At 43.0% G+C, this 25,649-nt stretch overlaps 2 protein-coding genes across 2 annotated transcripts in view; one reads left to right on the plus strand and one right to left on the minus strand.

The window, feature by feature from the left end:
• Positions 1-17,955, minus strand: part of CCDC9B (coiled-coil domain containing 9B) — a 72,464-nt gene extending 54,509 nt beyond the window's left edge. Inside the window, exon 1 of the mRNA XM_074289267.1 lies at positions 17,833-17,955. The gene's annotated coding sequence lies outside the window, so the exon portion shown is untranslated. The remainder of the gene's footprint in view (positions 1-17,832) is intronic.
• DISP2 (dispatched RND transporter family member 2) lies at positions 4,241-25,290 on the plus strand. Its single transcript, XM_074289265.1, has 8 exons — positions 4,241-4,382; positions 8,960-9,295; positions 9,559-9,588; positions 10,278-10,401; positions 10,771-10,886; positions 11,327-11,454; positions 12,716-12,813; positions 13,344-25,290. Exons 1-8 carry the CDS (start codon positions 4,255-4,257, stop codon positions 16,635-16,637), a joined length of 4,254 nt encoding a protein of 1,417 aa, XP_074145366.1. The 5' UTR covers positions 4,241-4,254; the 3' UTR covers positions 16,638-25,290.
• The last annotated feature ends 359 nt before the right edge of the window (positions 25,291-25,649 follow it).

Here is a 25,649-nt window from a genome sequence, read left to right on the forward strand (position 1 = left end):
TGTGCAAAGCCAGGGCCCCAGGTTTTCAGCCCTTTCTGCCAGCTACAAATTAAGTTAAAAGATAGGGGACCAGTGAGAATGTTTGGAAGGCTGCTAGGTGATGCAATGGACAGAGCACTAGACCCGAAGTTAGGAAGACAATCCTGGAGAACCAGGATTGTCATGAGCATAAAACAAAACTGTACAGTGCTTTGCAAATCTTACATTAATGCTAGCTATTGTTATTATTATTCTACAACAACAAGATTTCTTTGGTCTCCTCAAATAGGGGCAGAGTCCTGATAATGACCAGGAATTATCTTTTTTCCACTTATACCTCTTATTATCTTGTAGTTGCTGGCAAAATGGAAAGAGTATTGGTCTTGGAATCAGGAAGACCTGAGTTCAAATGTAGCTTCAGATAATGACTAGCTGTGTGACCCTGAGCTAGTCATTTAACCATTTTTGCCTCAGTTTCAACTGCAAAATGAGGTTAATAATAGCAACTACCTCCCAGGGTGGTTATGAGAATTAAATGAGATAATGTTTGTAAAATGGTTAGCATAGAGTCTGATACATAGTAGGTACTATGTAAATGTTGGTTCCTTTTCCTCTATGTAAGACACTAGAATCAGTGAGGTTGTAATTTAGGATTACAGAGATTGTTCATCCAGCCTTTTCAATTTACAGATAAAAAAACTGAAGTCCAAAAAGGGTGATGATTTGTTCACACACACACATAGGGAGTAAGAAGGTGACTTCTAACTATGTCTCTTTGACTTTTTACAAGGACGGTGCCCCCTCAGAGGGCATCCACCTAGCCATGGCCATTGCCATGACAAACACCCACCTGGTCCTGGAGAGACCCCTCATTGTCCTGGAAAACACTCATCTGGGCCTGGAGGAACTCCCCATTGTCCTCCAGGGCACCCTCATGGCCCACATCACTAAGGAAGCAGTGCAAAGAGGCAAAAACCAAGGAACAACTTTTGCCATCCTGGCACAGGGCAACATCTTATCCTGTTTAATAAACAATCTCTTGGAGGCAAAGGTACATTATCAAAATAAATCTTTTCCTTTGTTACCATGTCTACTATTCCTTCTGGGACAGTGAATTTGTCTCCTTATTGCTCTTGAAAAATGTACCAAGAAAAACCTAGTACTTGTCCCCAAACTAAGCTCCAATGTTTTTTATAAGTCACTCAAACAGCCCTCTTAACAAAAAAGTTATAATTTAAGAGACAATGCAGTCTTATTTGCTCACTGAGTTACAAGATATACCTGGAGTTCGTCACTTCTTCTCCCACTGTTGTCACTCTAGTCTAGACCTTATTTCAACACACCATTGTCAGGTTAAACTTACTAAAACATCAATCTTCATATGTCATGCCTCTGCCCCTTCAAAAGTCTCTAATGGTTTCTACCAATTAAAATACAAATGCCTTATCTTTTATTTTAAAATTTTAAAAAATGTTTATTGATATCTTTTGTTTCTATCTTGTTGCCCAAATATATTACTTCCCTTCCTAGTAAGCCATCTCTTGAAACAAAGGGTGAAAAAGAAAATTTAGTTCAGCAAAACTAACCAACACTTTTACTCAATCCCACAGTATCAACCTGTTAATCAATAAACATTTATTAAATATCACCATGTGCTAGGAATGATATTAAGTGTTGGGGATATAAATACAAAACAGAAAGATAGCCCCTACCCTGAAGGAGCTTACAATCTAATGGGGAAAGAAAAAACACAAAAGAAAGTTGAAAAAGAAGGTGGTAGTAAGGCAGGTATCCAAAGAAGATACAAGGTGGAAAAGTCCCAAAATAGTACAATCAGGTGAGAAATGAGGAAAGATATATAAACAAATCCCTAGTTTCCATCTCGGCAAAGAAGTGATAGGGATCAAACACCTTATTCATAAGGAAAGGATAAACTAGATCCTATGTCTTGAAATTCTATCAGGAATGGAAGAGGGATGGGAAATTCTTCTTCCAAAGAATTCAAAAGCAAAAGATTCTAAAGGGGGGGAAGAAGGGGAGAGGAAGGAAGCTGTGTAAAGAAAGCATACATAAAAAACCCTATCAATTAATTTACATATAAAAAATTGATAACACCACACATTTATGCAATGCTTGAAGGTCTGCAAAATGTTTTACACCTTTTTATACCAATTGTATATAGTTTGCCTCCTCCTCTCAGCTCAGAAAAATCTCAACATGTTAGAATAATAGCTTTAACTTAATCTTTCTGCCTTATTTTCCATGACTTTTCTACATACATATGAGAGAGCCACAGTTTCACAAAATCAGAATTGGAAAAAAAATTTGGAAGTTATATGTCCAATTGGTTCCTGAACAAAAAAGAATCCTTTCTATAATTCTGTTCATTAGTCATCCAGATTCAAGCCAGTTCCGATTGTTTAGTAATGAAGAGAGTCAGCAATGATGAATGAACTAAGGAAAGTGAGTGTGGACAGCAGCAAAGCATTTCCACTCTTTCTGTTTGTTGTTTGCTTGCATTTTTGTTTTCCTTCTCAGTTTTTTCTTTCTTTCTAGATCTAGATCCAAATTTTCTTGTGCAGCAAAATAACTATATAAATATTTATACACATATTGGATTCAACATATACTTTAACATATTTAACATGTATTGGACTTCCTGCCATCAGAGGGAAGGGTTGGAACAGAAGGTTTTAAAAGGGTTAATGTTGAAAAATTACCCATGCATATGTCTTGTAAATAAAAACTATAATAATATATAATAATAAAAAAATTGGTCATCCAAGAGCCATTTAAAGACCTCCAGAATTGGGAACAAACTAACTCCTGAAATAGTCTATTCCACTTTTGGACAACCATTTTTATAGAGTATAGTTACCATCTTGGTCAACTTCCTTTTTTTTAGTACCTAAAACTGAACATAATATTCCACTAATCTAACCACATATCTGACACACACTTTTCCCCCTTCATTTTCACTCCCATCCCAGTGTCCTTGTGTTGTTCTCTGACTGTCCAGAATAAGAGCACCCCACACAAGGCGTTCCTCCCCTGCTAAAGTGTCCTGTGCTCTAAAGTTCTGCCTTCCTCAAATAAGAAATTTCACCTTTGTAATGTCAGAAACATCCAAGGAGCTAGTTCTGAAATAATTCATGATACTTGTTGTTCAGTAATGTGTAAAGCTTTGTGATCCTTTGGACCATAGCATGTCAATACCGTCCATGGGGTCTTCTTAGCAAAGATTCTGGAATGGTGTGCCATTTCTTTCTCCAGCAGATTAAAGTGAACAGAAATTAAATGATTTGTCCAGAGTTAAGTGGCTAGTGACTGTCTTCAGTCCAATTTGAACCTCCTCTTCCTGATTCCTGGCCCAGTGCTCTATCACTGGGCCACTTGCCTGGCTAAATTGTGACAAATGATATAAAGTTTGAAGTATCCTTCAGTGATGGGGAGGGGGGAGAGGGGAGGAGAGAAGGAGACAGGGAAGAGAAGCCAGGAAGAGGAGGCAAACTGTGTATGATTGGGTAGGAGAAGGAGGAGAGAGAAAATGATATTTCTAAGCATGGAAAGAGGAAACTCAATACCCTTTTCTTATTTCAGGCCTTCACTTTCCCTCAACATCCACCCAGCTAGCTACTTAATCCACTACCTAGCTCAGTGATTTGGAAACTCACTTCAGAAAAGCTTCAGAGAAAGCCAAGTATGTGTATATATATATATATATATATATATATATATATATATATATATATATATATATATATATATATATCACACATGTATGTAATTTCTTCTATTGCCGTCTTCTACCCCTTTCTATCACTTTTATTCAATGTCCTCTTTTCTCTCCTATTTCCATTCCTTCTCTTAAAGATCTCTTTAAGTGCTCTGTACACAGAGGAGTCAAGCGTGGCTTTCCCAGAGTCCTACAAAGAAAAAGTGAAATCTTGAGAGCCCCTTCCAGACAAAAACTCTGTGCAGGAGGGCTGATTCACAATGCCCAGACCTCCATTCTGGCTCCTTCTGAGAGGTATACATCGTGGACAGTAGCCTGGTCGGGAGTTCCTAGACTGAGAGCGTCAAAGCAGCACCCCAGGGAACCAGCCGACCTCCGCTCGACTCCGCCCCACCCCACCTGGCTTTGGGTCCATTGGCTGGGCCCTTTCCCGACCCACGCCCATTGACGGGGACTGCCTTGACTAAACGCAGGCGCAGTGAAGCAGCCTCCACGGCCGCTTCAGCACCAGAGACCGGACAGCGGCGCCGCCCACGGGCATGGAGAGCCGAGGCAGCAGCGGCCCTAACCCGGGTCCGGCCCCCGGCTCCGCATCCACGCCTGGCCCCAGGGCGGAGCAGCCTCCCGAAGGGCAGCACCTAGCCCCAGAGAGCAGTCTCCTAGACAGGTAAGGTAGACCATGACCCAACCCAACCTCCCACGTCTTCATGAAACCTTCCCCACACCCTGGGCAACCGCGGGCAGCCTTCATACATTTTCTTCACCTTCTGCATCGCGGTGGCCCCCTCCCATAGTTCCCCATCATCACTTCCACAGGCTCCTCTATGCCATCTCCCATACACACCATTCCCTCGTTACTCCTGCATATCTTTTCCCAATCTCAACATTCCTCCCTGCCCCCACTTCCAGTCCTGCCCATCTTCCCTATCCCCAGCCCGGTGGCTTGACCTATCTGCTTCATTCTTGGCTCCAACCCTTCTCTTGTCCCCCAGTTTTAGCCTACCTCCTCCCACCTCTATCATTCCCAGCTCTTTATACCTTGCCCTGCATCTCCTGAGAAAAAACATCCACCCTCTGTGACCATCTGTCAGGGGATGAGCTTGTGAGCCTCTGCTTACGTGATTGTGTAGAGAAGTGTGTGCATGTGAATACAACACTGTGGGTGTGCCTTTGGGTCCTCATCTATGAATGTCTGACTCTGCCTTTGTTCATCATTTTGACAAGTTGCATGTCCATGTGTTCCCATGTGTGTACCTGTGAGTTTGTTTACTTGCGTCTCTGTTCCACCTATGGCAGTCACATACACAAAGTTGAGCCCAGGTAGGCAGACTTAGAATCTCAGACCTGCACCTGGCACTGCTAGAAAGAATCACTTCTCTGGAAATGAGTCTAGTGCTCACAGCACAGAAAAACAAATCTACAACTTGCTTTTATGATTAAAGTCAATTCCTCTCATATTTGACTATTTCTCATATGTGTGACCAGAGCTCCCTAAAGGTAGAGTAGACAGAATATATACCACATAATTATGGACCCTTGAAAAGTCTTACTTTTTTCCAGATATTTCCCTCTGCCATGGCACTGTCCTCCTTTTAAGCCTGAGAAGAAATTAGACTCACTCCTTTGCTCTAGACATCAATTATGGTGGCCTTGTCTCTAGAAGGCCACTGTTAAATCACACATCTGTTATCTGGGATGGGGGTTTAGAGGAAAAACATGGATGGAGAAGAGAAGAAATCAAGTAGTTTATCATTACATTTTTCTGGATTAGTTTATTGTTATAAAGGTACTACCTTGAAAGGTACAAAAATCCTGTCCTTAAGAGAATGTTTGAAAGCAACCCAATAACACTATATTTGAGCCCGCATTATATGAAAGACATTCTGCTAGGCACTGTAGGGAGTATAGAGATGAATAAGACAGTCTCTTTCTTTATGAACAGTTTAGCAAAAAAGAAAAACATTAAATGAAAAAAAACTATAACACAAACTAGCTTGTGAAAATGTAGTAAGAAAAAAATTTTAAAATAGAGCATTCAGAAAAAGAAAAAAAAAGTAATACACAAGTAAATTTTGGTGATGGGGGAAAGATCTTCCAAGTCACCACCAAGGAGATTGAGGAGCAATCAAAGAGATGGCTTTATGGACTATTTGATCTTATTCAAGACAGAAATTGTTGTTCAGTCATGTCTGATGCTTTGTAATCCCCTTTTGTGGAAAGAAGGAAGCTTGTCATTTTGCCATTTATTTTTCCAGTTCATTTTACACATGAGTAACTAAAGGAAACAGAATTAAATGACTTTACCAGGGTCACACAGCTAATAAGTATCTGAGGCCATATTAAAACTAAGAAAGTTGAATCTTCCTGATTTCAGGTCCCAAACTCTATACACTGCTTCACCTAGCTGTCCCAAGATAGAAATTAAGAGATGATTATTTGTATTACATAAAAATCCACATTTTACTGCATTTCTCTACCACTTTTTTTCTACCACTTTCTTTTAAAATAGCTTCTCATATATTTATAATTATTCAACTTAAAGGGAAAATAAAATATTTTTACCCTTTTTTTTTTCATTCTAGGGCTTAGCACAATGTCTGACACAAAGTAGATACATGATAAATATTGATTGATTGAGCAAGTAAAATATACCTATACACCCATCATTCTCCATCTAAATCAGTAGATAATGAAAAAAAGATATGGACTTGGGAGTCAAAAAGTCAAGGACTGTTAATCCCATTGGGCTGAAGCCAATGGATATGGTATTCCTTCCCCCATTCATTTGCATGCTGGATCTCTCCAAGACAAGCAGGCAAATCCAGGAAATTAATCATTACAATCAGCTTTACACTTCTTTCCTGGGAACTCAGATGGCAAAAGAAAACCACTCTGAAGAAGAAGCTAAAATAATGAATTCTTATTATCACTGGATCAGGACAAACAACCTATGGGAACAGGAACTAGGAAATAAGAGTTTTGGTTTGAGAAAGATTTTTCCTTTGAAACGGGTGGGATTTGGCTCTTTTAACATGCAGAAGAACAGAAGGTTGGGATCTGCTCCAGTAAGAAGATGGATAGATTCTCAAGTTCTACCACTTTGGGAGTATTAGGTACATCAATAGCTGAGGTTTTCTGGAGAAGGAAAAACAGCACAAAAATTCTTCCTTCCTCAATCCTCTATCAGAAATCAGACTAAATGGAAGAAGTTAGGAATGTTGGGAATGGGAGGAAAAGGTACTTTTTGAAGTTAGGATCTATATAACATCTGACAGGGAAATGGCAAAAAAGGTTTTAAAAAAGGTGGAACCAGATGAGTTATTTACTAATGATTATTGAAGTAAACTGAATGTAAAGTTATAATACATCTCTTCCTTTTCCTCATATGGATGCTTGGAAGGACAATGTCTATTCCTTATGTGTCAGTCAGATTTCTGATCTTAAAAAAGACAGTTGTCTTCCATCACTGCCTAGGAGGAAGGATAGGATCTGTTGTCCAACCCCTTCCCCCCAAAACAGAACACATTAACTCTAAGCCTTCTGTGGCCAACAGTGTTAGTTATGTTTTCACCAGAAAGACAAAAATGAGTTCATCTTTTAATTTTCTATCCAATTTATTTGGTATCTGGACAGAACACAGCCTGTGCTCATGCTGCTTTCTTCTTTCTCTCTGTTTCCCCATCCCTTCTCCCATCCCATTTTAAACAGAACCCTGGTTCAAAGCTTCTTCAGAACAGCGCTCATGTTGGCTTTGGAATAAGAACTAGGGCAAACTCATTCACAGGGTCTGGCCATCCACAGAACAGGGAAATCTCCCAGCAGTGCTAGGAAAGAAATCCTTCCAGCCCAGTCTAGTTCAATGAGATTCTTGCAGTCCCTGCAAGCAGTATATATCATGCAATCTCTCCAGTAGTGCTAGGAAAGAAACTTTTCCTGTCCAGTGTGGTTCCAAGGAGACTTTTTGCAGTCCCTACAAAGTGTGTAGTCACTCATTGTTTCTTTTCAATAGTCCAAATGTCTCTAAATGTTGATAAATTCTACTCATGCATGGTGAGTAGGGATTATCTCCAAGCAATTTCTAGTACTGTTATCCTCATGACACTGAAAACTGACACTTGCTGCAACTTCTACTGAACCTCCCTGAAGCCACTCAATTTAACTAATTTATTGGACCAGATCTGTGATTTCATTTGTATAAGAAACTCTTGGAGAAGATTAAGTGATTAGCTCAGGATCACATAACTTGTTTGTCAGAGATAGAAGGTGAACCCAAGTCTTTTGATTCTGAGGTCAGCTTTCAACTCATCATGCAGATTCTGCACACAATCTAAGTTAATTTCATTCAGTTCAACAAACTGCACTCTGTGCAGCGTTAAGTAGTAGATGGAATAGGAGGGCAACAATGAAACTATCCTCACTCTCAAGGAACTGATTATAATCTACTAAGGAGTCACAATGTGAACACACAGAATGATAAGAGTTAGAGATAACTAGTAACCTTGAGGGAAGGAAGGCGTTCTTATGATTATTAAAGGATTCCTGTTAGATATGGCTCCTAAACTATGCTTTAAAAGTGAACTAGGAATTCAAAGAATCTAAGGGAAGTATGGAAAGAGTTCTAGACAAGGGAGGCTTTTGCAGAGGTGGGAAGTAGAAAATGCAATGTCCTATATGTCCGTAGGTCCGTTTGATTGGAAGGGAAAGTACATAAATAAACAAATGAATGAATAAATGAATAAACACACAAATAAATAAATGAAATAAGACTGGAAAAATCAAGCAAGAACCAAATTGTGGTGAGCTTTAAATGCTATCCTGAGGATTTTATGTTTGTCCCACAGGCAAATATGTTGTCACTGACAATTCTCAAGCATGACATGGTCAAATGTATATTTTAACAATATCATTCAAAGAATTAAAAACTAAACCCAGGTCACCCAAGCTTTCTATTCCATAATAAAACAAATCCTTTGGCTAGATAGCAAAAGGATGGGTCATGAAATTTAAGTTGAATACAGAGAAACCCAAACCCTCTCACCTGCCCCCACTCCACATTTTTCACCTACTGCTTGCTACAGAGACTAGCTATCCAGAGGGGCCCCAAGACTCCAGATCTACTAGGCAGTGACCCCTTACTTCCCCAAGTGTTGTAGTTGTAGGGACACATTTATGGCCGTGGGATAGCCTCACTGACTCTCTCTTCCTTCCAATTCTGATTCTTCTTTTTTTTCCCTCTCCAAACAGTTCCCAGACTGAGGATCCAGTGCCTGATCCAAATCAGGAGAAAAGATGCCCTCTCCACCGCTGCCCAGTTACCACACCCCTAATCTCTTTGGGTCCATTACCAGTTTCAAGTACCCTCCAACCACAGGGTCAGAATTTATCCAGTCCCTCAGGTCCTCCTCGGTTTCCTTATCCCCGAGTCCAACAGGAGTACCGAGGTGGCTACATCTTGCCTGGGCCTGGGGACAGAACTGCCCTGTGTTCCCACCACTCTAGCCTCAGCCCTTCCCCTGTTCCCTCCCAGAGGGATGGCTCCTGGAAGCCCAGACCTGTGCAGCACCACGTGGTAAGCGTCAGGTAAGAAATGAGATTAGGGTGGGATGCAGGTAAGAAACAACAGGGGGAAATTTTCTCCCTGTCCATGGGATTAGGCTAGAGCCTGAGAACCCAAGCCTCAGAATTCCTGGCTATGGAAGTTCCAGATATAATATGCTGGGGACAGGCTTCCAGACTGCAGAACATCTTGAATGTCGCTAGAAGAAAGATTTAGGACCTGGTGGGGGTTTTGCTTCCTTTTGCTGTGAAATAACTCTCCAATTAGCTATCTTTCTTATCTACAGGCATGAGCAGACTTTCCAGATGCCAAGAAGGTAGGAACTATGTCTCCCTTTACCCTCTCATATCTTTCATCATGTTCTTCCCCTGCTGGGTTATACCTCATATTCTCCCCAACTTTCATTACCATAGCTTTCCCCATGACAGTATTTCCCAAAGTATTGGCCACAATATACTTTAGAGTTTGTTATTCTTTGACAAAATATGTAAGGACAGCATTCTACAATCAGTTTTTTGACCAGCTATCCACAAGCCCTAAGGGATAAATATTTGTGGAGATCAACCACCAAGCTGAAGAATCACTTCTGCCGATTTTGAACTTTTGAGGTGGAGGTGGGGTGCATACATGGCTCATATGTGCACTGAGAAGACAAATAGATAGAACCTTTTGCCCAGGGCTGTGCTTTTTTATGATGGACACTGACTCCTGAACACCAATGAGCCTGGAGAGTAAGGGTAACCTGTGGCTCAGCATTGTCCCCTTCAGGGAAGAAGAGAAGCCTTATACTGGACTGTTAAGAGGAATGGCTCCCATTTGAAGCACTCACTAGTATTAAAATGTTCTTGTGGAATACCTAGTCACATCATGGGTCTCATGGAGCACAATTTGGGAATGCCTTAGAGCAACGTAATCAGGAAATGTCCTCAGCTCCCTCCCCTGAGGAACTCTTCTCTGCTGAGAGTAGGGTACCCCCATTCATGCCCTGGCTCCCTTCCCTTCTAGCTACTCCCAGTTGATTGCTGAGTGGCCCCTGGCTGTGCTGCTGGTATGCCTGGCCACTGTCTTGCTCTGTACAATAGCTGGACTGCTTGGGGGACAGATGCCTGACTTTTCAGAGCCCTTACTGGTGAGTGACACAGGGACAAGGAGAGAAAGGCAGAAGTACCAGATCTCACTGCTTCTCTCTTTCCCACTAGACAGTAAGATGGGGTGGAGTCTGGGGAAAATGGTGTCTGGGTAAGATGCTTCTGAAGGAAGTATAAGAGGGAATGGACAAGTTAAAGAGAAAGGGGAACATTCAGGATAAAAAGAGATTACTACTCAGTAATCAGGTAATCTAGGTGAGCTTCATCTCTTTTGGTCTCTGCATTAATGGGAATGGGACATGGGAGGTAGACTGGTGGCTTGTGGAACTAAAGGAAAAGAGGGGATTGCTGGTTGGAGGCTTTATCCCCACATCCTAACAATCCTGCCCTTCCTGTGAACCTCACTGCAGGGTTTTGAGCCTCGGGACACAGATATTGGGCAAAAACTGACAGTCTGGAGAATCGTACAGGAACTCACTGGCCACAAGAAGGTGTTCTCATTAACTCCTGACCCTGACCTGAATAGGTATGGGCCATGGCATGGGGGGGGGGGGGGTAGGATACCTGTGTCCCTGTAAGATGGCATGACTACTGTGGTCTCTGTCTCTCTCTCTCTCTCTGTCTCTCTCTGTCTCTCTCTTTCTCTCTCTCTCTCTGTCTCTCTCTCTCTCTCTCTCTGTCTCTCTCTTTCTCTCTCTCTCTCTTTCTCTCTCTCTCTCTGTCTCTCTCTCTCTCTCTCTGTCTGTCTCTCTCTCTCTCACATACACACACACACACACACACACACAGCCTCAGGTAACTTCTTAAAGGGCAGAAGCACATATCCTTTTTGTCCACTAAGAGAACTGTGATCACATATCCCAACTGACCTCTCTTCTTGAGCTAACTGTCAAGTTAAACTCTTACTAGTACATTTCCTGGCCTTGCTGGTAGCTTACTCTGAGATGGGAACTTCCTCTACCTCAGTTCTGACAGCTCTATTACAATGAGCCCCACGGACTGGGACAGTGCCCAGGAATGGCTGGTCCGGCCTCGTAGGATGGTGGAATCCTGGGAGGACAGACAGCAGGATGGCTTCTTCTGTGGCCCCCCAGGTGAGTGGCATCTTGCCCTCTTTAGTTTAACAATCCAGCCCCTTCTCCCTCTCCTTCCACTGGCTCTCCAAATAAGAAACTCATTATCTGTAAGCCTTCTAATCCAGTGCTTTCCCCCATCCTATTTTCAGAGGCACAAGAATACACTCACTGTTATTTTCTGCCCATCTAGACAGAACACAGACCCTCCATATGCTCCCTACTTCCTTCTTCCTCCCCCATCTGCTACTCCAATCTAACCAGCACTTTGGCTCAGGTCACTGCAGCAGAACTCCCCCTGTGTCCATCCCAACCCCTGGGACTTTGCCAATAGCAGTATGGGGCAGATGAGGAATTCGATCAAAACAAAAGGAAGAAACAAGAGAAGGGTTGGCAGGTACTATGAGGTAAGCACAGGTCAAGTTCATGAGGACCAGCTAAGGTGAGAAGAAAAGGCAAGTTGAAAAGCAAGGGGTGAATGGCATCCAGGGAAATTAATCAGTGGGGATCAAAAACATTTTTTAAGAAATCGGAGAAGTCAAGATCAAGGAATCCGAGCAGAAAGCCTGAGAAGCAAGGGAGTAGAAGCAAGTTTTTAAAAGTGGGACAGGATTTAGTGAAACTTCAGCAGTAAAAATGGAGATTATGGTACCCATGCTATCTGCCTTCTGAGGAAAAGATGCCTGAAGTGTATGTTTTAAAATCCAGGGTCAGAACTGTCTGTGATTGCAAGAATTATTGAATTGCTTGACTTTAGCAAGGCAGCTTTGGCTACATTTTGTTCCTTTGAACTAGTTCCCTGAAGGGGACTATTCACCATAGACACAGCACCCAATTAAAAGGTTGGGAACTAGGTGAACAAGCATTTAGGTATGCCAAAGAGGAATGATCTTCCAAGAATCACATCTTAAGGATAAGCATGGAATTATTTGTTCCTGTGTCAACAGGAACTAGACAACTCCCGGTAACAATTTAGATTCCCTTTTAAGAGGCAATAGGGTGTGCCTCAGTTTCTCTTTAGTGAAAACTTCAAGTGTTTATCCTACCTGAGACTAGTATAATAAGAGAACACTAAGAATCAGAAATTATTTTTACCCCTTCCTGTCTCATCATACAAGCCTAGACTAATCTCTTCCCTTTTTTGTGCCTCAGTTTCCCCATTTATCACACAGATAGAGATGATTCAGTCTCTTCCACTTCCCATGGGGATTTTAGGGTCCTGAATGGGGTCCTTAGGAGTCTATAAGACTGGAGGTTAAAGTTCTTGGAGTTTGTATTGCAGAGAAGAGTTACTCCCAGTTGGTGTTCATGTCCACCACAGCCGGCAGCCTGTGGAATCTGCAAGCCATTCAATCCATGTGTCGAATTGAGCAGGAGAAGGTGAGCCATATGGGTTTGTGGGGACATTAGGGTATGGAAAGGGTAGAAGAGAGGAGAGGATTGGATAGGATCACATGTGACCTGTTTGGGAAAGAAAAAGCTCCCAGGAGGTGGCTGACCCTATTCTAAGTGGGAAATCCCTGTAAAGAACAAGGCAATGACCTTGCCCCTGGCATCCTCCTTGCCCTCATCCTTTATTCCTCCTATTCTTGACTATATCTGCCTGCTTCCCTCCACTCTCCTCTCCATTCTCCCCAATTAAATAGACAAGAGAGTGACCTATTGCTGTTCTTTGGGTTCTCCAAAGTGTCTTTCATAACCTCCACTCCTCAAAGGGAAAACTCCTCTAAGCTAGAAGCCAGATGGTCACTTGTTGAATTAACATCAGGTGAGGGCTGAGGACATTGGTCCCCACATAATCCATCCTGCTCCTCTGTATCCTTCTGGAAGGCAAGGGGATAGTCTAATTCTTGGGATACCCCTTCAGCCATTTGAGCTTCCTGAAACCTTCCACTGCTGTCCTTCTGCAGATCCGTTCCCATGCCCACTTCAGGGATCTATGTCAGCGCACCTCTGCCAATGAGTGCTGCCCTAGCTGGTCCCTAGGCAACTACATTGCTGTGCTCTATAACCGCTCCTCATGCCTGGACATCACCCAGGGGGACATTGTCCGCACACTGGCTCTTCTACGGGCTTGTGCCCCTTATTACCACCGTGGGGCCCTTGTGCCCACCTGCCTGGGTACCCAAAGGGAGAAGCACCCGCTTTGTACCCACGTGCCTGAAAAGTGTGTCCGAGTCAGTGCCATCTACCAGCTTCTGCATTTCCTTGTCGATCGCGATTTCCTGAGTCCCCAGACTGCTGACTACCAGGTGCCCTCCCTCAAGTACAGTCTTCTTTTCTTGCCTACCAAGAAAGGGGCCTCCATGATGGGTATATACCTGGACAATCTGGCCTCCTCCTGGGAGCTCTTCGACAACTACACCTCCATCACAGGAATGGACCTGGGCCTCAAGCAGCAGCTGTTTCGACACTACCTCGCCCGGGACACGGTGTACCCTGTGCTGGCGCTGGGAGCCATCTTTCTCAGCATCTCCCTGTACCTCCGCTCCCTCTTTATCACACTTATGGTGTTGCTGGTAGTGGTAGGATCCCTGTTAGTTGCCTTCTTCCTCTACCGAGTGGCTTTCCGCTTGGCCTATTTTCCCTTCGTCAATCTGACTGCTATCGTCTTGCTCAGCAGCATCTGTGCCAATCACACTCTGGTCTTCTTTGACCTGTGGAGCCTCAGCAAGGGCCAGTTACCCTCATCTGGGCTCCCCCAACGGGTCAGCCATACCATGCATCATTTTGGCTACTTGCTCTTGGTCTCTGGACTCACTACAGGCACAGCTTTCTATGCCAGCTACTTGAGTCACTTAACTGCCATCCGATGCTTTGCCATCTATATGGGTACTGCTGTGCTGGTCAACCTGGCCCTCATGCTCACCTGGTTGCCCTCCTCCATGGTGCTGTATGAGCGTTACCTGGCTCCTACCTGTGCAGATCGGCCCTGGGGCTACTGGGGTGGCAGTGGGCACCAGCGGTTAGCTTTGGCTCTGCAGCGTCAGCTTCGTGCCCTGCAACGGGCCCTTACGGGCACCTCCCATCTGCTCTTCCAGCGGCTGCTGCCTTGTAGTGTTATTAAGTTTCGTTACATCTGGATCTGCTGGTTTGCCGCCCTGGCAGCAGGAGGGGCCTATATTGCTGGTTTCAGCCCACGACTGCGGCTCCCTACTCTGACCATGCCCAGGGGACAAGTTTTCCGACCTAGCCACCCTTTTGAGCGCTTTGATGCCGAATACCGTCAACAATTCATGTTTGAACGCCTGCCTCAGGGAGAAGGTGGGCACATGCCCGTGGCCATGGTGTGGGGCATCCTCCCTGTAGACACAGGAGATCCCTTGGATCCCCGCAGCAATGGCACTCTGGTGAGTGACCCAACTTTCTCGGCTCGGGGCCCTCAGGCCCAGCGTTGGCTTCTGACGCTTTGCCACCGGGCTCGCAATCAGAGCTTCTACTATGTTGAACAGGAAGAGGAGCCCACTCTCTGTTTTGTGGAGGAGCTGCAGCGGTGGATGGCTGGTCACCGGTGTGCTTACCATGGCCCTGGCCTCTGCTGTGGCCATTTCCACTTCCCCTTTGGTCCCCAGCTCTTCCTGCATTGTCTCAAGATGATGGCCCTGGAACAGAGTCCCGATGGGGTCAGGGACCTGGGGCCTCGGTTTGATGCGGAGGGTAATCTGGTGGCCCTGGTTCTGCAGTTTCAGACTAATTTCCACTATAGTGTGGATTACAGCCAAACCCACCGCTTCTACCTTGAAGTGAGCCGTTGGCTGGAGGGAGAGCTGAGCACAGCCCCCGGTGGCCTACGCAATGGTTGGTTCACCAGCCGCCTGGACCTCTACAGCCTGCAGCACAGCCTGAGCACAGAGCCTGTGGTGGTCCTGGGGCTGGCCATCGCCCTGTCTTTTGCCATACTCCTGCTGGGCACCTGGAATGTGCTGCTCAGTCTATTTTCTGTGACAGCCATTGCTGGCACTGTGATGCTTACCCTGGGACTGCTCGTGCTTCTGGAGTGGCAGCTCAATGCTGCCGAGTCTCTCTTCCTTTCCGCTGCCGTGGGCCTCTCTGTGGACTTCACCGTGAACTACTGCATCTCCTACCACCTCTGTCCCCACCCGGACCGGCTCAGCCGAGTGGCGTTCTCCCTCCGCCAGATGAGCTGTGCGACCGCCGTGGGGGCCTCTGCCCTCTTCTCTGCGGGAGTGCTCATGTTACCTGCCACAGTCCTACTCTACCGCAAGCTAGGCATCTTCCTCATGATGGTCAAATGCATCAGCTGTGGCTTTGCCAGCTTCTTCTTCCAGTCCCTCTGCTGTTTTTTTGGACCTGAGAAGAACTGTGGCCAGATCCTCTGGCCCTGTGGCCGCCTTCCCCGGGACTATGGAGTCCATGAGCCTGGTAAGGAGAAGGCTGCCCGCCACCGCCCAGGGCCTGCTGGGGTCTCTTCAGCTGCATTCATTGAACAGTATGAGCTCCAGCCCCTAGCCCGCCGCCGAAGCAACAGCTTTGATACCAGCACAGCCACTAGCAAGTTGTCCCATCGTCCTTCAATGCTGTCTGAAGATCTGCAGCTCCAAGAAAGTCATTGCTATCCCCGGGCCCCTCCACCACCTATCCACCAGGAAACTCTGAGGCCTGAACCCCAGGAGCCCCTTTTGGACCATCAAGTTGTCTTTGACGAGTGCCCTGCTCTACAGACCTCCTCTCCTTATAAGGAGAGTAGCCCAGCCCCCAAAGCCTGGGCTGGAAAGGATTCCCAGAGTTTGGAAACGGGGACTCCGCAATCCACAACCCAGCCTGTCACTCCTACTCATTCCCCCAAGGCTGAGGCAGAGGAGACCCCTCACTGCCTCTGTTCCTCAGCCAGCTCTCTGGAAGGGCTTAGCGTCTCGGATGAGACCTGCCTCAGCACCTCAGAGCCCAGTGCTCCAGTGCCTGATTCAGCGGTCTCCTCCCCAGAGGTTCAAGATGTGGCTAGATCCCCAGCTCCAGAAAGGGGTCAACTGAATGGAAAACGTGAGACTCTGTGGCTGGCCCTGCGGGAAACCGTCTATGACCCATCATCACCTGCTTCCCACCAGAGTAGCTCTTCCTGGAAGGGCCGTGGTGGTGTGGGAGGCAGTGATGGTGGCGCTGTTGTACTGCCCAATAGCCAGCCCAATTTGCCCGATGTATGGCTCCGCAGATCCAGCACCCAAAATTCTGGTTATAGCAGCTGAGACTCCTTCAGTAGAATGAAGACTGAGAAGAATGAAAAGGCCAGATTGGAGTCTGAAGTTGCCCCCAAGCACCAACATGTTGCACCAAACTGCTGGGGAAGCTTAGAGCCCTGCCAGATGGTCTAGTTGTGGTACTGACTATCTACTCTCAACCGGAGTAGAACAAGCTAAAAGGTTCTCCAGAGGAAAAGACTGGCCTGTCTTTGTGATACTGGCTAGTGTGGCCCCTCCATTCCTTACAAGAGAAAAGGAGGACACTTCCTGTGAAAGGTATTGCCAAGATAAGACGGAAGAGGAAATTCAATAGCAAGGCAAATCCCAGCAGGGAATTCTGTGCCCTGGCTGGAGAAGGAACAGAAAAAAATGCTTCCCAGAGTTGCATTTCCATGGTGCTCCTTCAGTGTTAGGCATCAAGGCTTGGGGATCAGCCAAGAAAATCCCTCCCAAGTAATTCTTACTGACCAGAAAAATAATGCAGGCCTCCCAGCAGCCTCCTGGAGCCTAGACTTTGGGCATCTCCTCAGAACTGTCTCATGCTCCTTTTTCAAATAAATTTTTTGTCCCCAGAGTTGGGCCCCAGGGTCTCTGTACCATGGATACCCTTGCCCTTTCAGTTTTATGGGTGTGACCAGAAAATATCTTGAGACTCAAGAAGGGTATAACCAGGGAGAGGGAGGTAAAGATCTGTTTGGTGGGTTCCTTTGTAGAGAACAATGAAAAAGCGGCTCTACTTATGACTCTGTGTTCCTTGAGTTGGAAAGTTCACCTTCTATTCCTGAAGCATTGCATTTTGGATTCAGCTCAACATTTGCATTAAGTTCCTACAAAGATATACTGAACCCCCAAGGAAGGCATGGGATATAAAAATGATACATGACATGATTCCTACCCTCAAGAAATCTAAGATCTACTTAGAAGACTAACAGCTCATAAACAATAATTATGCATAAGGTAGTGTTATAAGGGGAATTATGACATAAGGTAGAATGTTATAGGGGTAAAGAGGTACAAAGTGCCCTGTGAAAAATCAAAAAAGGGATTGATGATTTTCATTGGGGTGAAGAGAATGGGTAGAATTCCTGGAGGACGAAGGATCTTATGGGGGCCGAGGATCCTTAAGCCCCTTAACTTACTCACTAGGGTTCTTCCACTAACAAGTTTTGCCCTAGCTATTCCTTGTCCCAAAAACATTTACCTCCTCATATCTCTATGGGTACCTTTTCCTTCACCAATCAAGGGTCCTTCTCAAAACTGGCAGGGTATAAGTCTCCAGATTTCTGCTCATTGTCTCTTCCTATTGTCCCTCGAATGAATCTGGGGAGGAAACAGTAAACATTAAGACAAATTCCAAAGCTTCTTCCCTGATCCTTCAATGCCATCCATCTCCTGAATCTGGCTGGAGATTTTTATTAGCTAATGGGCATTCAGGCTGATCCGATTCTTGAACTTCCCAAGAGAAGATATAGATATGTGCTCCTCAGAGCACTCTAGTGAGTGAACTGGGCCCACTTAGGGTTACCAAGTGGCTGGCAGTAAGGTTTGTGATTAGAATATGAATAAGGCAGAATCTTGGAGTGCCTGCCTTTTGGGACGGGCTCATGGAGATAAGGTAATCAATCAACAAGTTACTATGTATTAAGTGCTATGCTAAGTCTAGTGATATAAAGACAAAAAAATACTCCCAAGGAGCTTATACTTTATTAGCGGAAACAACATATAGATGATAAATGGAAAGTTCATAGATTGATAGATAATAGATTGGTTGATAGACAGATATAGGTAGACATAAATAGACAGATCAGAGATAAGTAGGTTGATAAGTAAATAGATAAATCATAAATAAGTTGATGATAGATGTTATTTGGGTAGATAAATACATAGACAAGATTATAAATAGATTGATAATAAGTAAATAGACAGATACACAAACAGGCAGATAGACAGATATGGATATAGATACATTCATGTAATAGATAATTTTTTAAAGGACTTGTGACTTTATCTATGTAAAGAATTCTGTAAGGAATTTCTACCAATCTAAATTGTTATTTTTTTCTGCAATTTAAAAGTGGATAGCTGCCTAGAAAACTGAGATATGAAGAGATGTGCTCAGGATCATACAGCCAATATGTATCAGTCAAGACTTGAAGGGAATTCTTGCCCCAGCAAGCAGATCTCTAAATATTATGTCACACTGTCTCTCCTGTGTGTGTGTGTGTGTGTGTGTGTGTGTGTGTGTGTGTACAAAGTGAAAACTCCAGTTGTGCTTTAATGGAATCTAAGAGTATCAAAAGGCAGAGGGAGGTGAGCAAGGTTATGCCTTCTAGGCTTGGGGAGGGGGATATCCTACACCATGACATAGAGAGGGGAGATAGGGAAAAAGCATCATTTTTACTGAAATTATTATCCTGAGACTGTTCCTGCTTTCTGAAGGGTCTGTTTTTAATACTGGACAGAAGTTCACTCAGCACCGGTTCTTCCCATCCCAGCATCCTACAGTGTTTGCTAGCCCCCTCTGACTCCATTACCAAGTTCAAAGAACCTTCTTGAGAGATTTTTCTGATTTGCTAGGAGATCTGATATTTAAAAGGATATAATCACTAAGTCACATTCATTTGGAATTTCCAAGTCAGAAAGACTCAGATTCAAGTGTTGCTTCTGGCATATGTTGGCTAGGTGACCCTCCATTAATGTTTCAGTACCCCAGACTACTCCCTAAAGTGTAGGTTGCAGCAGAATTTCTGATAAATTGCTGTTTGGTAGAGGGAACTTCCTTACCTAGAATTCCCAACACAGCTCCTGGTGGAAAAAAATTAAGAAATAAATCCTCTGGCACAGGCAGGGATTTTTGTTAGAATTAGAAGCTGAGAGTACAAAGATGGGCACAGTTTGCTTTCAAAAAGGTTGCAATTTAGTTGAGAGAACAGGATGTATCCATTAAAAGATCAATAAAAATACAATAAATATTTTATGGAAACCTGTGGAACAACCCAACTCTAAAAATGCCCAACAAATGGTATGGATGATAATGTAACAGTTTAGTCAAGAGAAGTTTCAATCACCAAGGACTGGGAAAGGTAAGAAATTGGCCTCAAGGAGAATTTAATTTGGGTTTTGAAAGAAGGATGGAACTTAATAAATAAAATTGGGGAAGAGAATTCCAGACAAGGAGATGGGAATGGATATATTTTGTTCAGGGACCAAGAGCAAGCCAATTTGGGAATATGATAGAGTTTTATTGCGAAATGATGAGTTATAAAGTTAACTATGCAAGGGAACAGAAGTTGCAGAGGGCCTTGGATATCAGGCTAGAGTTCTGACTTTGTTCTGTCAGCCTTGAGGAGCCAATGAAGGATTATCTCATTTTATTCTCACATCAATCCTGGGAGGTGGGATGCTCTTATTACCCCCCCCCCTTTTCACAGATGAGGAAACTGGAGCAATGGGAAATTATAACTTGCCCAATAAGAAGCTAAGGCCAGATTTGAATTCAGGTCTTCCTGACTATAGGCCCAGTGCACTTGTATCACCTAGCCACCTTGATATCATAAGCAAAATTGCTATTTGCAAAGCACTATTTTCAGAACACAGGAGGCAGCTTGATATAGCTAAAAGATCCGGGACAAAGGAAATGGTCAGGAGATTGGAATCTGCTTATTTCTTGTGTAACTTTGGGCAAGTCACTTCATTTCCCTGGGCCTCAGTTTCTTCATTTATAAAATAAAAGGACTGGATGTCTAAAGTCCTTCTAGATCTTGCTTCTAACCCTAATCTGGCAATAGTCTCCAAGATGGTATGGTGGGTGTGCCAGCATCCTCTCAGATCAACTTTGATTCTGAGACTAAATGAGGCACTTGAAAGCTATGCGCAGGATAAACTGGAGATAATTAAGGGGAAGTACTAATATTATTTAAAGGATAAGAAATAAATATTCTTTCAGAGGAAGCTGAGACTTTAAAAAGCCAGGGAAGGTAAAACATGTAGATAAAGACAAAGAGAGTTCCAAGGAGGGGATGCCAGTGTCACTGTATTTCAGATTTTGAGAAGGAGTATAAAGTATAAGGATGCAGGTAATAAAGCCAAAAAGTGTTTTTTATATTTGATCCCAGAGGTAATAAGGAGCTATTGCAATTGGTTAAATATGGGACTATAAGGTCAGACCTATGCTTTAGGAAGATTACTTTGATTGCTGAGTAGATGGCAGGCTGGAATGGGAAGAGACTTGAGGAAAGGAGATCATTCAGCAGGCTACTGAAATAGTTCAGGTATGAAATGATAAGAGTCCATGCTAGGATAATGGTACTGTGTCAGAAGAGAGGAGAGAATTATATGACAGATATTTTGAAGGTGGAAAAAAAAAACAGAACTTGTTAATTAGTTGGATGTGGAGGGTGAAAATGAGGAGTCAAGGATGGCACTTAGGTGTAAGCTCTGGTGACTGCAAAGATGATGGTACCCTTGACAATAAATAATAGGGAAGGAAGAAGGAGGAGGGTGAGAGGAGGAGAAGATAATAAGTGCATTTTGCATATGTTGATTTTAAAATATCTATGAGATAGTTTCTGGAATACTTCTGTGAAATTTTTTATAACCCAAGTCAAAATCTTACATGTCCCAAGAATCCCTGGAATGTGGGTTCACTTGAGGTTGACAAGGTAATTTATCTTAAGCTCTGATTCAGGTCCTGGAAGAGTAGAAGAAAGAAACTTGAGTGAGTATATCTTTCCTTACACTTTCTTACTATGCCTAGGTTTACAAAACATACTCCAAATCTAACCTTTATGTAAAGGCAACATGCAATCTCTTAGATGCAGGACTACGAGTCCTCTTGGAAATTATATGAGTGATTCATTGTCCATTCTCACTGTTGGGAAGATCCTTTATGTTTTGATGGGGGAGAGGAAGGAATGGAGGGAAAACAAAGAGATATATAATGTTCACTAGACCAAACCAGCCCCTAACTTGTGGATGGCTAGAGCTGAACAGAGTAAATCAGAGACAGGAAAGTCAGGAATCAAACAGAAGTTTAATTTCAAAGTGACAGAAACCACTTGCAATCAAGTAGAGTTCCAGACACATATACCAGGGCTCTGCCCCTCATATGGGGACCTGAAGCAGCATGGGGAAATCTCAATATTTATACCAGGACTACGAGTCCTCTTGGAAATTATATGAGTGATCCATAGTCCATTCTCACTGTTGGGAAGATCCTTTATGTTTTGATGGGGGAGAGGAAGGAATGGAGGGAGAACAAAGAGATATATAACGTCTACCAGACCAAACCAGCCTCTAACTTGTGGATGGCTAGAACTGAACAGAGTAAATCAGAGACAGGAAAGTCAGGAATCAAACAGAAGTTTAATTTCAAAGTGAGAGAAACAGCTTGCAATTATGGAGGGATCCAGACACATGGACCAGGGCTCTGCCCTTCATATGGGGACCAGAAGCAACATGGGGAGGTCTCAATATTTATGCCAATGATTTTGCAGTGAGCTGTAACCCGGACAACGAGAAGTAACAACAACAATGTGACAAGTTTGATTCATAGCAGGGCTTTGTAACTGGAACTTGTCCAAGCTCAGAGAATACCTGGTTCTGATCAAAGCCATACAATAATTATATGATTTTGTCAGAGGGAGAGATCATCCAGAGAGTAAGCACAAAGGATTGTTGTTATGGCGAGCTCAGGGCACAGCTTGCTTGACAGACTTTAGCTCTAGAAAACAAGGTGTCTTCTGATATCCTGACAATAGAAACCAACAGATCTGAATATCAAATTAGGAGTCATTTCAATAGTTTTACAGGCCCCAAGAAAGAGAAATAAGCTTTATTGTCTCATTCATCCTCTCCAGGCCTGAACTAGGGCTCTGTTCAAAGGACCTTAGAAAGACAAACAATACTTGAGCACTATCCTTGATCAAAATGACTACTTCTAAAGAATTAAAGTCAATCAATAAGTTAGTCAACAAGCATTTTGACGAACTTACTATGTGAGGCAATTAACATGGTTCTCTTGTTGAAGCTAAGCCAACATTTTTCTGACAAAGGGATAGTAACTCAGCTGGCTTTAACTTCTGGCCCCGTTCATACTCATCCATCTTTAAGAGGGCTTTACTCTTGGCATCCAGAGCTAAAAGGATTAATGATCTAGATAGTTGAAGCAAGTTGTCAATGTTCCAATTGATTGGACTTTTTGTGTATATTAACACCTGTGCCAACAACTGAGCCAAAAATAACATAGGCTATTAAAGGAAGTAGAGAGTGGGTGTGGGGAAGGGGAGATAAAAAATAGAGACTAGAACTACCAATGGGGATTAAAGTTTTACCTTCTGCCCTAGAATCTTACATAGGTACTTATAAGCCAAGCTTTAGCCACCCAAGTCCATTAGAAGGCAAAATTAGGAGTTAAAACTGAGAATCCCAGTCAGAAGCACCCAAGGATATCATTTAAAGTGAGCTAAGTGGTGCAATGGATAGAGAATTGCACTCAGAATGAAGACTTGTGATCAAATTCTGCCTTACGAGGCAGAATACTTTTTGTGTGACCTTGGGCCAATGACTCAACCTCTTTCTATAAAATGGGATAATAATCGAATACTGTGAGGATAAAATGAGATGACATAAAGCACTCTTACCTTGTTTTCCTTTTTGGAGGCAATTGAGGTTAAGTAACTTGCTCAGGGTCACATAGCTAGGAAGTGTCAAAAGTCAATATTTGAACTTAGCTCTTCTCTTCTCCAGGGCCAAGTACTTTTAAATCCACTGTACCATCTAGCTGGCCATTTTATTATTCTTCAGTCAGCTCTGACCTAACATACGGAATGCCCTTTGCAATATGTCAAATATTCATCTAATCTTCCTCCAATTATGGGAAACTCTCTACCTCCCAAAACAAGCACTTCTACTTTCTTAACTGCTTTGTTATAAAACTCCTCTTTCTTTCAAATGGATTCCTGACATATTGTGACTTTCTGACACCAGTTCCGTCCATTAAGACACATGTTTATTCCCTCTAGTCCATGATGATAACCTTTCATATAGTCACATCTTCCTTTCCAGACAATATCATTGATCCAGGTTTTTTTCCAATCATCCTTTTATGGCAAGATTTCAAACCACTTCCCTGTTAGTCAATTATCATCTATTAAGCACCTACTATGTGCTTCTAGGCATTGTGTAAATTTGGGGATACAAAGAAAGGCAAAAGACAGTTAGTTCCTGCTCTTGAGGAATTCCTAGTCTGATGGCAGGGATGAGAGAGGGATAATAACATGCAAACAATTATATACAAACCACATACATACACACACACACACACACATACACAATAAATAGGAAAATAATCAACACAGGGAAGGCAGTGGAATTAAGAGGGATTGGGAAAGGTTTCTGTAAGAAGTATGATTTTTTTTTAGTTGGGACTTGAAACCAGAGAAGCCAGGAGAAAGAGATGAGAAGGGAGAACATGCTAAATATGGGTATGCCAGTAAAATGCCAACAACCAAAAGATGAAGTACTTTCTTTAAGGAACAGCAAGGAGACCAGTATCATTGGAATAGAATATGTGGAGGGTGGGGATGAGAAGAGGAGGTATAAGGCATAAGAATATTGGAAATGATGGGGAATGAGGAATAGATTGCAAACTGAACAATAAACAGAAGATTCTATATTTAATCTTGGAGGTGACAGAGTGCCACTGGAGTTTATTGAGTATGGATATGATATATTTGGAGCTGCACTTTAGGAAAATCACTTTGGCAGCTGAATGGAGAATGGATTTGTAGTGGGAAGGAACTTGAAACCGGGAGACTCACCAATAGGCTATAGTAATAAACCAGGCATGAGGTGATGATAAGAGCTTATATTGGATTGGTAACAGAATCAGAAGAGTGAAAGAGTTATATTAGGGGTTATAAAGGTGAAATGGATGGTCCTTGACCTGGACTGGATATGGGGAGGAGTGCCTAGGAAATAGTGAGAAATCCAGAATGACTCCAAGATTGTGAGCCCAGAGGACTAGGAAACAGGTGGTGACCTCCATAGTACTAGGGAAATTTGGAAGAGATAAGTGTTTAGAAGAAAAGATAAGTTTGTTTTTGGACTTATTGAGTTTAAGATGTTTACTAGGCTTCTAGTTCAAGATAAATTAGAACAGGCTGTTGAAAATAGATTATAAGTCAGCAAAGAATTAAGGGTTGTATAAATAGATTTTGAAAATCAGTGTTGACATTCACTGAATCCATGAGATCTGATGAAATCATCCAAAAATAATATAGAAAGAGAGAGAAAAGATCACAAAAGAGCTCTGTGAGACACCCATGCTTAGCAGGCATGATCTGAATGAAGATCCAAGGAAGCAGATAGAGAGGGAGAAGTTGGATAGATAAGAGAACCAGGAAAGAATAAGGGCCCAAAAATCTACATATGAGAAAATAAAGAAGATGATTGAATAGTGTCAAAGATTGTAAAGAGCTTAAAAAAAGATAAAAACTAAAAAAAACCCACTAGATTTAGTACTTAAAAGATCAATAGTAACCTTAGAGAAAACATTTTCCATTTGATAATAGAATTGGAAGCCAAATAAAGAACAGAATAAGGGGAAAGGAGGTAGAGATACCTATTGTTGACAGAATTCTTAAGTACTTTATTTATTGGGGAGGGAAGGATCAAATGAGGGTTTTTTTTTTTAAAGGGGGGAGAGATATGGGTAAATTTGTAAGCAATAAAGAAACAGCCAATAGAAAAGGAGAGATTAAACATAAGTGAGAGAGTACATATCCATAAGATGATAGAGGGAACAAATTGCTAAAGAAAAATTGGAGTTGAATGGAATCAAGTATGATAGCAGTAGGGGGAGAAGCTGGAAGTTATGAGTATTCCAACTCCCTTACTACAATCACTGAATTAAGGGAAATGAGTGAAAGTACAACCAGTGCTAGAAAGGGTGGCCAGGGAAATTGTGTCACCAAGAGGGAGCCGAGCCCCAGTAAAAGTCAGAAGATGGAAGGAGTT

The sequence above is a fragment of the Sminthopsis crassicaudata genome, chromosome 2, assembly GCF_048593235.1.
Source record: "Sminthopsis crassicaudata isolate SCR6 chromosome 2, ASM4859323v1, whole genome shotgun sequence".
NCBI classification, from domain to species: Eukaryota; Metazoa; Chordata; class Mammalia; order Dasyuromorphia; family Dasyuridae; genus Sminthopsis; species Sminthopsis crassicaudata.